General features: G+C 44.6%; 1 protein-coding gene across 1 annotated transcript in view; it reads right to left on the reverse strand.

Moving 5' to 3' along the window:
* HMCN1 (hemicentin 1) overlaps positions 1–12,378 on the reverse strand; it is a 688,208-nt gene that overhangs the window by 104,128 nt on the left and 571,702 nt on the right. The window contains 5 exon segments of the mRNA XM_029617466.1: positions 3,574–3,708; positions 5,042–5,179; positions 7,030–7,137; positions 7,886–8,050; positions 11,403–11,524. Of these exon segments, the coding sequence (XP_029473326.1) occupies positions 3,574–3,708; positions 5,042–5,179; positions 7,030–7,137; positions 7,886–8,050; positions 11,403–11,524 (668 nt within the window).

Genomic DNA, 12,378 nt, shown 5'->3' on the forward strand with positions numbered 1-12,378 from the left:
TTACCACCATCCTTACATTAGCACTTGTAATGTAGTTAGTGTCCTGTTAAATGTTCTAAGTTATACTGTAAAAATAAGCAGCTCCTGCTTATTTACTGTTCAGTTATGTGAATCGATGTGATATCTCGATCGAATGTCAGTAAACAAAAACAAATAAATAAATAAATAAATAAAATATATAACCCTGCAGTGACCCCAGCCTGCCAGTATTCTCCGTCTCCAGTCGATAGTGGACATGCATCTCCCTATGGGGATTGATTTGAACTTTTTGAAAGGAGAAGGAAAAGAAAGCCCCACTCTCCTGCAGTGATACCTAAGGTCCCTTCCCCAGCTGAGAATTCCTGAGGCAATTTCTGTGGTCCCTCAAAGGTGTGCCTTGATCTAGTAGATGGGTTTCCTGGTGTGGACTTAGCTGCTAGTTCAGGCAGCGGGTGCAGGAGGCCGAGCGCAGTGGTGATGAGAGAATCCTTCTCCCTCCGCAGCCGGAAACAGTCTCTCTACTTAGCCAGTAAGCACTGAGCTCAGGTAAGGTTTTAAAAAAAAAAAAAAAAAAAAAAGGAGAAAGTTTTACCTGAATCAGAGACAGAGCGTTTTCAGGATTTCCTCCGTTCTCGGGGCGCCGTGCCGACGTTCGTTCTCGCTCCTGATGGGGTTGGGGAACTGGGCCTTCTGGCGGGCTGAGCAGCCCCTGGGGGGCTAGGCCCCACCCTTAGGCTGTTTTCTTGCAATCCATGTGGTTGGTTGTGGCGGCCGTTTTCACGCACTCGTGCTCATGTTTTGCTGCCCTCTATAGGCTGTTGGTGTGCGCAGTGTGTCAGCTCTGCGCACGCGTTTTCCACTCAGTTTTTGGGCGTGCTCTTTACATGTACAAACTTTTTTACACGCTTAACTTGGCACGCAGGTTCTGCGTCCGCCTTGCCGCACTTTCTTCTAGGCGCTTATCTTTTGGGTGCATTTAATTTTTGAGCACAAGCCGTTCCGATGCACATTCACAGTAAGCAAGAAGCCTAAGCATCTTTCTATTTGTGTTGCCTGTCATATTAGGGCTTCTCAGACTGACCTGGCTTCTGTGTCAGCACTGCTCCGACACTCAGGGAGAGTTGTCTTCCTCAGATTTTGCTAAGCCTGGCTCTTCCCATTTTGATGATGGGTTGGTCACGGCCTTTACTGGGGGGATGCCAATTCTTGGTTTTAGCTTGACTGGCTCCTCCACTGGCAAGGGCAGTTCGGTGGGACCAGCTACAGTCCCTTTGGGCTTGGTCTGGACCCAGCTGCTTTTTCTTGGGTGGAATTTTTTCAAGGCTTACAAGCCTTTCTTCAGGCGCAGTCCTGCGCTTCCCCCATTTCTGTCTGGTTGGACCCTCAGCCGGTGGCTCCTCCTTCTTCCAGTCCTAGGCCTCGGCTCCTTAAAGTTGTTCCCAACAGGATTCCGGATAGCACTGATGATGAGGTTGATCTTGATTCCCTGGAAGATGGGTAAATTCCTCCAAGGCTGGAACCGAATTGAACCATGTTGCGATTCTTTCATAGAGATGAACTGCCGGCCCTGATTTCCCAGACCTTGAAACAGCTGGGTGTTCCTAGTTCAGATGCTATGTCAGAGCAGAGGAAGAATCCCATTTTGGATTCATTATGTAAAGCCTCTTGTTTTTTCCCGGTGATGGATGCCATCTAGGAATTGATTAATCTGAAATGGGTTGCACCCCAGAGGCAAATTTTAAAGGGAATTGGACATTGGAAGGCCTGTACCCCCTGGATCCAGCTGTGAGATAGTGTTTGCATTATCAAAAAGTGGATGCCCTGGTATGTGCCATGCCTAAGTGGACAACTATCCCCATAGAAGGAGAAGCGGCCTTGAAGGATGTACATGAAAGAAGGCTTGAGGTTATTCTTAAGCAAGCCTTTGAGGCAGAAGCAATGAATTTACAGATTGCCTCCTGTTGCGCCTTAGTGGCAAGATCTTGTCTGTTTCTCTCTTAGGAGGTTGATGAGTCTGGAGGGAATTCCAAAGCAGTTATGGAGGCCTTTTTTAGCAGATGTAGGTTGTGATTTGGTCTGGACCTCAGCCAGAGGAGTGGCTTTGGTGATAGCGGCCATGTCAACTCTGGTTGCAAAATTTGTCAACTGACACAGCTTCCAAAGGCAATCTTACCAAGATGTCCTTTACAAGTTTGCTCCTGTTTGGGGCGAGTTGGAGAAACTGGCTAGTAAGTGGGGTGAGTCTCTGGTGCCTCAGTTGCCGGAAGATGAGAAACAGTTACAGCGCCCCTTTGGTATGAGGGGTCATTTCCGGGGTTTCAAGCATTTTTATCCCTACAGACAGATGACCTTTCAGCAGGTCTCAGTCCTTTCAACCCCAGCAGTCCAAGAGAGGAGCAGGTGGACCTTCCCGAGCTTCCCAATGAAGGTTTGCCGACCCACCTTCCACAACAGGAAATAGGGGAATGTCTCTCTCTCTTTTATAGGAGATGGGTTGAGATCACATCGGACCAGTGGGACCTGGAAGTGATACACGAAGGGTATGCACTGGAATTCACAGTATTCCACCTGTTCATGGTGACCCCTTGCCACTCCCCACAGAAGAAGCAGGCAGTGGAGTTCAAAGCTCCTGAGACTGAGAGCTGAGGTTCTGGTGCCCACATCTCAAGAAAGTATGGGGCGATATTCCATTTATTTTGATGTGCCCAAGAAGGAGGGCTCCTTTCATCCCAGCCTGGATTTCAAGAGGATCAACTGTCACTTGAAGGTGATTCATTTTCAAATGGAAACCTTACACTAGGGCTTCCCAAACCAGGGCTTCCCAAACCAGGGAGGAACCAAGAGCCAGCAAGCTGGGTACCACACTATCCATCTCCTACTGTAGAACCTCCAAAGGTTAAGGCAAAATTGTTAAGCTAGTGGGACAGCGTAAGTTAGGTCCTGTTGCAGCAATGTAGATAGAGCAACAAGTGCATGGACACTGGGAATTCAGAACGTGTTCTCATCTCCCAGTTACTATGACTGGGTTCACTGAGCCTCTTCTGAATTCAGAATGAGAATCTTCAATAGACGTGGCTTCCCTTCCAGTGAAACTGTGTTTGTCTTTGAGCTTCAATGGCCAGAGGTATGTGTGCCCAGCCTTGAGCTGCAATGGCCAGGGCTTGGGGCTCTCAAAACAATTAGCAGAGGAAGGAGCACATCCTTTAATAGCTGCAGATAGTGCTCTTCCCAAGATTTGAGATTTCCGTGCATTGTCATCCGTGTTCTGTAATATTTTGCTACTTTTCATGTTCCAATGGGATATTCATTGCTCTGTAAATTGGAATATTTTATCTAATAAAGCTGTGGCCATGAATTTCCACATCCTCCAGTTTCAATCTAGTTGATTGTGTGTCCGATACTAGCTCCTGGGAATGTGTTACAGGGAAGGTAGAGAGAGAGAGTGGCTGAGTCTAAGTGTGACAGACTCATATTAAATTGTGACATGAGTAAATTTCAGGCTTTTGTGAAATGCATTTGAAATCTTTTTAAGATGGATTTGAAATGTATTGTAAGAGAGATTATTGAGGACAGCACTGTACACAGGTAGCCTACCTTGAACTTTGAGCTTGATCTTCCCTATGGCAGTGCCAGCTGCATTCTGTGCAACACATATGTAAGTCCCAGCATCCTCCATAGTGGCTCTTGCAATCTGCAGACTCCCATCAGGAAGAACTGTGTAATTGCCTCCTATAATGTGGGTTTGAAAAATGTTAGAACAGAGTTTTCCTAGACAACAGAATCAAAAACCTACAAATCTGTTTAATTATCAGCAGTGGGCACTAGTGAAGAACATAATAGCACAATACCTTGAAGCCAGTGGGTTATAAGATCATAGGCAATACATTTTCACAAGGGGGAAATCTTGCCAAATATTATTGATTTTTTTGATGAAGTGTCCAAGGGGTTGGTGCAGTAGATGTGGATTTCAGTAAAGCTTTGACACTGCTCCACACAAAAGACCAGTGAGCAAGCTAGCCAGGCTGGGGGTTGAAATAAAAATATACTGGATGAGAAACTGGACTCAGAGATTGGTGGTCAATGCAGTCCACTCTGGAGAAGGGAAAGTGACCAGTAGGATGCCACAAAGGTCGGTCCTTAGTCCAGTCTTCTTTCATGTGACATTGGAAAAGGGTAAAAAGGAAAGTATGCCTGTCTATAAAATATATGAAAATTTGCAACTGAGTAGATATGCCAGAGGGGGTAAATAAAATGACAACTTTTAGAAAATGGAAAAATGCTCAGCAGTATGGAAACTATGCTTTAATTAAAAAAAAAAAAAGCATCAAAATCAAGCATTTGGGATGCAAAAATCCTAGGGCCAAATCCATTTTTGGAGGTGAAGAAAGAAGAGAGAGACCTGGGACTTATCTCGGATGATCTGAAGGCTGCCAGTCAGTGTAATAAAACAGCTGCATGCATAACGAGAGAAAGGGAAGTAGTAGTGTTACCACTCTACAGGTCTGGGATAACACCACACCTTGAGAACTGTGTTCAGTTTTAAAGATCACAATTACAAAAGGACAATGACGAGGTAGAGGCAATTTAAAGGCAGCCACCAAAATGGAGCATAGCCTGTGCAACGAGCCATGCACAGAGAGACTGAGAAAGCTAAAGATGCACTTTCTAGAATAAAAAAGGGAAACGGAGAATATGATACATGCAGGCTTCCATAAAGTCCCAGAAGGAAGCATTTTCTATAGAATGAAAAGTTCAAGGACAAGGGGTCATTATATGAAGCCGAAGGAAGGGAAGCCCAATAGAAATGTGAGAAAATCCTGGTGGACACCTGAACCAGACTTCCAGCCAAGGGTATAGGAGCCAGAACTGTGGCAAAATTCAAGCATGCAGGGGGGGATCGGCACAGGAGAACCTTTGTGGCAGAGGGAAGGAGAACGCCACAGATCAAGTAAGAACACAGCAGGCAGGTACAAAAGGGCAGGCTGGTTGGGCTAAACGAGCCATCTCCTGTGTTTCTATCTTAGTGTTGCACATGTAGAAGAGAACCCTGAGCATGCGTTACCTTGAGTGATGATATTGATGCCCTCTTTCTGCCACGTAATCAGGGGACTGGGAGTCCCTAGCACGTCACAAGGTAAATTAATGGGGTTGTTCAGAATGACGTCAAGAGTACCAGGCTGGGCCTGAATTACAGGAGGCTCTGAGAAATTGAAAACACACAGATAAAGCCTAGCTAATATGAAATCAATAACAACTCTGGCTAACAAAGGTAGCAAAAGTGTAGACATGTGCATGATCTACAATGCAAAGGGCAGTCTGCCTCCATTCTTTTTTGAATACTTTGTTTTTTCCTTCTGCTCCATTCATATAAGCTCCCCCACTCTCATAACAGCTGCTTGCCATGCCTGGGAGGAACCCTTCCAAAGAAGATCTGTGTGAGGCGATTCACTTTGGCAGAGGAAGAGTCATCAGAGCAGACCTTGGCAGCACGGAGACCCAGGCACGGTGGTCCAGCCTCATTGCTCAGTGTCATGGCAGTGGTGCATATTTTGAAAAAGATGTCACTGTAAGATTGTATTTACGAGCTTAAAAGAGAATCTGGTGTAATCAGTAAATACTGCATCATATCCCAACAGGAAATGTCCCAACATTTAGTACTGAATATGTTCTTATTTAAACAATGACACATCGTGCAAAAATAAAAACAAAAATCGCCTAAAACTTGCCCTGCAAAGTAACTGCAGTACATTTCTGTTACAAGCAGGCATCACCTGCCTCTGCTCATTTGAGTTCGATTTGAGACCCAAAGATAATTATCCCAACATGATCAATTGCCTTTCCACGTTTTACTAATGGATTTGTTACTACAATCAACGATAAAGCGCAAAATGAGGCAGCTTCTGACTCATCACTTTCTTTTGGGAACACGTGCGATCCCCCTGGTAAAGCTGTGGGCTACTATCTGGTGATGCAGGAACAATCCCTAAACCTTAGCTTATGCTCCTTGGACTGCTTAACCCTGGGAGAGCTGGTCGCATCCTAGAAAGGTGAAAAACATTTGCTGCCTCTCAGCAGAGACCTTTACCATTGTCCCAGAGGCAGAGGTCTCAGCAGAGACCTTTACCATTGTCCCAGAGGCAGAGGTCTCAGCAGAGACCTTTACCATTGTCCCAGGGCTCTCTCATACCGGGGCTATGAAAGATGCCCTGATTCATGCCCTTCAAGCCATAGGACTATGGCCTCAACAGCAGAGCGAGTGGGAAGGGGGAAGATATAGGTGGGAACAGCTGGCAGGCATGAAACATCTCATGCAGGATGTTTATCCTGTTGGACTCTATGCCATCCCGGACATAAAGCACCACACCTCCTCCCGACTGCTCCTCTCTGTCATCTTCTTATCTTATCTAACCAAAAAAATGAAAGTAATTTCCTCTTCTATTGCTAACAGCGTTCTTTTAAAACAAAATTGATTCAACTGACTCGGCATTTGCAGAAAGAAAATGTTCGTATCAAGTATCATTTAGGCATGCCATATGGAAATTCCCTCTATTCCTTTCAAACAATGGTCCCCCTTTCACTATGACTATTCAATTCACAATGAAATACCAGTGAGATCATAAAAAAATTAGCATACCAACTACGGCATCAACTTAAGTGGTTTTGTTCATTTCTTTTTACTGTAGCTCTTTGCATTATTTGTGTACCTTATCAATAAAAGCAATTGCTTTTATTATTCAATCTTATTTTACGTTCTTATTTCTATTTCAGTCTTCTCATGCTCCATCAAGCTAGTATGCTTAAAACCCATTAACAAGAGTGTAAAAGTAACGTGCGGATCATCTCCCAGTACGTTAGGGGGAAGACCGTGCAAGGGCTGATTCGGCCTCCTCCTTCATACTCTTGCAGTGTTACAAGCAGGAATTCAAGAGAAATGAAAACCCAAGCACTGTCCTTTTATTGTAAGGACTCTGGACCCTTGCTCTCTCTCTTTGAAAGCAGAACAGGGGCCCCTGGGGCAACAGGCACAGTTGAAGCAGCTTTGTCTCTTACCTTGCACACGAAGGGTGACATGTCTGTGTGCAGAGCCTGCTGCGTTTCTGGCTACACAGGTATACCGTCCCGCATGATCCAGCTGAGCTGACGGTATTTCAATAGTACCTAGGGCAAAGCAAAAACGGGAGAAACAACACAGCACGTGCTCAATGGGTTATCATGTAAAGCACCTATATCAATACTATATACATAGATTTTACTGGAAAAGGGACAAGGCATTTCTTGGACTCAAGGTAGCACACATTTGAACCTTGTGAGAGTTTATTGGCACCTGTTAGAATGTACGATATCCTACATTTACTTACCTTAGTCTATGTGCCTATTTGTAAACCGTTGCGATGGTATATAACTTAGCGACGGTATAGAAAAGTTGTTAAATAAATAAATAAATAATGCACTGCCAAGGTTTAAACCATGCTAGCGGACATATATAAATCAAGACAGCAATTTCATGATGATTAAAGCAGCATGAAACATGGGACCTACTAAAATACTAGAGATTAGCATGGGTATCTGCAAGTGGATCCATTATAGAGCAGCTACGGTTCTTCTACTGCCTCTCATGGATCGCAAGTGGGTACCTGAGGCTATTTACCAATCAACATCCTATCGTATGGAATAAAAGAAACCATCTAATAGAAAGACAAGTAACTCCAAAATTAAAGTGGAAATAACAATGAGGCAAAGGTAAAATATAAAAAGTGTGTGTTATATTGTGAATTTGCTTAAAAAGAGACTGAAGTTTATGTTGCAGATAGAGAGACGTGAGCCTTGCGTTTTTGGATTACACAATCTAACGTACTGATAGCTAGAATTGTATGTATCCTAGCAGAATCCAAGCACATGCACATACCTGAAGAAAGAATCGTATAGCCATCTCCCCTGGGAAGGAGTCTTAGTCCATTCACGAGCCAGTGGATTGAGGGAGCTGGAACACCTGAAGCAGTGCAGGTAATAACTGCTGGAGACAGTTTCGTTACCAAAAGATCTGTAGCTTCATCAGCTATGGAAGGTGGCACTAAACCAAGGAAAAAGAAAAATGCAAACTATTTTCAACTTTTTTTTATGGGAATTACAATTAGACGACGTATTGTAGAGCATTTACTTCAGTTTAATCAATAGATTCATTATGATCTAATTGTCATTTGGTGGTCTAGAATAGATAAGAATGAACTGATGGTCTCAGTCCTGTGCCAGAGGCCCTACAATAGGACCTGCTCATGAGAATTATTGCTGTTGGAGAAATTCAACGAGTGGTGGCTTAACCTCTAGTTGTGAGTCATTATGAAAGAGATTTATTGGAAGGTAAGCTTTGTTTCTTTAAGGGAGTGTTAGGAAGGAGAACCAATAGAAGGAGTTTTCCTTGGGTGCTCAGAGAGTGAATGTGTTCTTTTGGAGTTCCTGAGGCTTGGAGACTCTGTATCTCCTTCTTTGCAGTGAATTGCCAGCCAGATAACGGGTCCAGGACTTTGAGACTGGATTCCTGGGCTGTGCCTCTGAGCCACCTGGAAGGAATCATGGACTTCCAGGTTTTGTGGGATCCATGTTCTTGTCAGGGAATCCTCTTTAGGAGATCTGTAAGTATTGAATATTATCTCTTGTGATGAAGAGATGAGCGATAATGTTAGGTACTAAGAGGGCAAAGCTACATGTAAAAGTGAAGTGAAGTTCAGGAGGACACGTGTTTTGTTGCTGCTACTTACGCTGTGAGACACTTGTGTACCCTGAGAGATGTGACTTTCTATGTTTTATTCTGACTGCTGGCAACCCCAGATTTTGAAAAATAAATGTTTTCTTTGAAGATACCCTTGAATGAGTCCCTTCCTTATCCCAAGGCATGAGTTTGTGAGATGCATCTATCAGAAGAATGGGTTGAAAAGCTTGGATTTTTTGGAGTGTAATCAGAGGGAAAAGAAGAGTTTTATTGTGGTTTACCTTATCTAGCTTGAGGAACACAGCCCTTGCCTCTGGGCCTGTTGCGCGTCCCGGCCGCATTGGTGCCGTGACCGGGCCCTCCTCACCTCGAGCTTCCGTCAACCAGCTCCGGCTCCTCGTCCCTCGCAGCCGCAGCCAGCACCTCTCACCCACGGCGTCCCCAGGCCCATCAGGGCCTTCTGGCTCTCAACGCTCCTCATGCCAGGGCTCAGCGTCTTCCTCTACGCCGGCCCCGCCCCGAGGCACGCGCAGGCGGACAGCTCGGCTCTTTAAAGGGCCCAGCGTGGGAAACCGATCCGCAATGCCTAATGACAACATCACATAGGCTGTGTATATAAGGCGAGGCCCAGAGCCTCGCCTTGACAATCGGGTCGACACCTCGGTGTTACTAGTTTGCTGTTCCTTGTTCCTGCGTTTACCTGCTTCCAGTCTCGTTCCAGTCTTCCTGTCTTGTTCCAATGCTCCTGCGTTCCCGTGGTCCTCCTCATGTTCCAGCATCTCCTGATTCCTGTTCTTCGTTCTCCTTTGTCGTACCTCCTTGGACTGATTCATGGTACTGACCCCTGCTTGCCTAACCACATTTGACCGCTGCCTGGAACCAACTACTGCTTGCCTTCTGACCACTCTTGACCACTGCCTGGAACTGACCTTTGCTCTTCTTGACTATGTACAGACTAATCTTGGAACTGACCCTCGTTTCGGCTGACCACCCACGGACTGATAAACTGGCTTTGACCCTTGCACTACACTCAGATACTCTGTTTGCTCCCGTGACCACCAGACCAGCCTGCTTGGACACTGCCCACGGCCTACATCTGGCTACACCAATAGGCACTGCCTATCTCGCCCGGAGGACCTTCATCTCCTGCTGCATTCCAGAAGTCTCCGGTGATCCTGGTTCAGGTCTAGTCTATTGTAAACCGATATGATGGAACCCCGATATGTCGCTATATAAAGAATAATAAACTATAAACTATAGCGCCTCCATTCTTCACCAGCCATGCACCTTTGCTCGTGGTCGGCACACCTCTCCGCTATCTCTCCAGGAGACCCTCAGAGGCCTACCTAAGTCCAGGTGGTTCGGGTATCCAAGGGCTCAACCTGGGGAATCCCAGATTGCTATTGGCAAAGCTCCAGCTAGCCTCTGTCTCCTAATGTGCTCTGCCTCCTGGTGGCAGGCACTCCTCTGGGTCCGACCAGAAGGCCATACCAATCCTACACCAGGCCAAGGGTCCACCTCCAGTGCAACAGGGCCAGGTCCATAACACCATCTGTTAGTCCACTTTTGATTTTTTGAACCCACAGACGCTGACCCTCAGCTCCTAGGCATTAGACACTCTTTTATTTTATGTGCCCCCAAAAATAGTTACACTTTAGATTCCAGAGGACACCATTAAACCCACTAGTGTACCCGATGCTGCAATGCAATTCCCATGCATTTTTCCCCTTAATAGACATAGTACCAATTTCAAAATTGTTTAAAATGTGTTTCAAAGCAATTAATTTTCCAGCATTAAGCAACATAGAAGTAAGTGTCGGATCAGTTCACAACCAAAAAATGAATGGCCTTCAACACTCTTTCTACACATTTTAAACCGATTTGAAACCACTAAGAGCGCTATTTAGAAAGCTAAATCAAAATTGCACTGTAATTTCTACCCCGGTTTTAGTTCCAGCATGAAGCCTTTGGCATGAATAAAGAAACCCAGCATTGATATTCCCCACAGGAGTGATCCCTTCACCACCATGGAAAGGCATTTTGAGGAAGATAATGGTGATGTGCCTGGCGCAAGGTGTCTAAATAGCAGTGCTGTCACCTTTAACGTTCACTAAGTTCTCTAGAGAGCTTATTTTACAAGTATGAAGAAAATGAAAAATCATGCAGATCAGAAGGGGGAATGGAAATTTCTAGAAAACAGATTTTAATTTGATCTGAAACTTATAAGAAACTTATAAGAAACTTATAAGAAACTCCTGTAAGCTCCAGGATATATTTTAGAGGTTCTGAAAAGGTTAATGTAGTCATAATTTGTTAAACTTTGGCATCAGATTGTTAGGATTCTAAGGCTTGTATGACCAATAACACTTTTCAGCTAAAGATATCTGCTGGGCTAGAGAGTTAGTGACTTTCTTCATAAAACATCTGGCATGTATTTAGTCATGAGAGAAAGGGTGAAATAAAAGTGTATCTAGGCCAGCAAGGTTTTTAAGCACAATTTTGAAATAGTTTCATTGTAAAATACAGAGGTCAAGGATTGCACAGAGAAAAAGAAAAGGAAAAATATCCATCTCAGGCAGCAGACCATGTAGTCAAAGATTAACAAATAAAATGGAGCTGGAATAAGAATCACACATAGTAACGGAGGGAATCTTAGCATCTAAAATTCCAGTTTACAGTAGTAAAGATTTATGCCGAATAAAAATGTTGATCCTACCTTGTACAGTGAGATCAATTCTTCTTTTATCTTCCCCAGCTTCATTTGATGCAATGCAGTCGTAAATGCCAGTATCATCCACAGTGGGAGAGATTATTACTAAGGAACCTGAGGATAAAAGTCTGGAACAGAGATTGGAAACCATAAAATGCCAATTTATCTTTGAGAAAAGACATATTCTTTTGTTAGCAGCAGTGTCTGTAGGGTAGCTTTCCTAATTTCTTTTGAAATGCATTATAACATTAGCCACTTAGCATTTCTAATTAAATGAAGAGAGGCTCGTGTAGTTCTAATGGGTTACAAAACGAGAATTGGATGATGGAAAAAGCCCTTTATTGAAATGTGCCCGACTCTGGCCGAGTTTGTGTGTGCATAGATCAATCTGAGTCAAGGATAACTCCTAGATTATGTACTTGTCCTAATATTGGCAATTCACAATTTTCAAATAGAAACACAGAAGGCACATCAGTAGGGGGCAAACCTATTTATTATTAGTCTATTTAACATTAAGGGCGAGCTTACTCTTTCTTCGCTTGCTGTTTGCTGCCAGCTACTCTGCCTTACCTGACATCGGAGGCCGTCAGAGGGAGAAGGGAACTGCCTACCATCTTCCTGCTCCGCTAGGGCCTGTAGCGTGCTGTGCTCGTTCCCCCCAAGGCCAGCTCCACCCGCCCAAATACGTCACCACCAAGTGCTGGGGAGGCCATAAAGTGTGGCAACAGGCCCAGGCGTTGCGCGAAAAAGGGGCCTGCCCCTTTGAGCACCCCATCTGTTTGCCCTGACCAAGATATCGCACTTACATCTTCGATAAGCTCAGCCACTGTTTCTTTCCCTATAACTGATTCATCCGGCCGCATCAATGTTTCCACGATCAGATACTGCTCCACAAAACATTTCAATCTGTATTTAGAATGGAAAAAATAGGAAATACCCTGCGACGAAGTTCCAAGACCACACGAAAAAAATCCCACAACCA

This window comes from Rhinatrema bivittatum, chromosome 10 (assembly GCF_901001135.1).
Source record: "Rhinatrema bivittatum chromosome 10, aRhiBiv1.1, whole genome shotgun sequence".
Taxonomy (NCBI): domain Eukaryota; kingdom Metazoa; phylum Chordata; class Amphibia; order Gymnophiona; family Rhinatrematidae; genus Rhinatrema; species Rhinatrema bivittatum.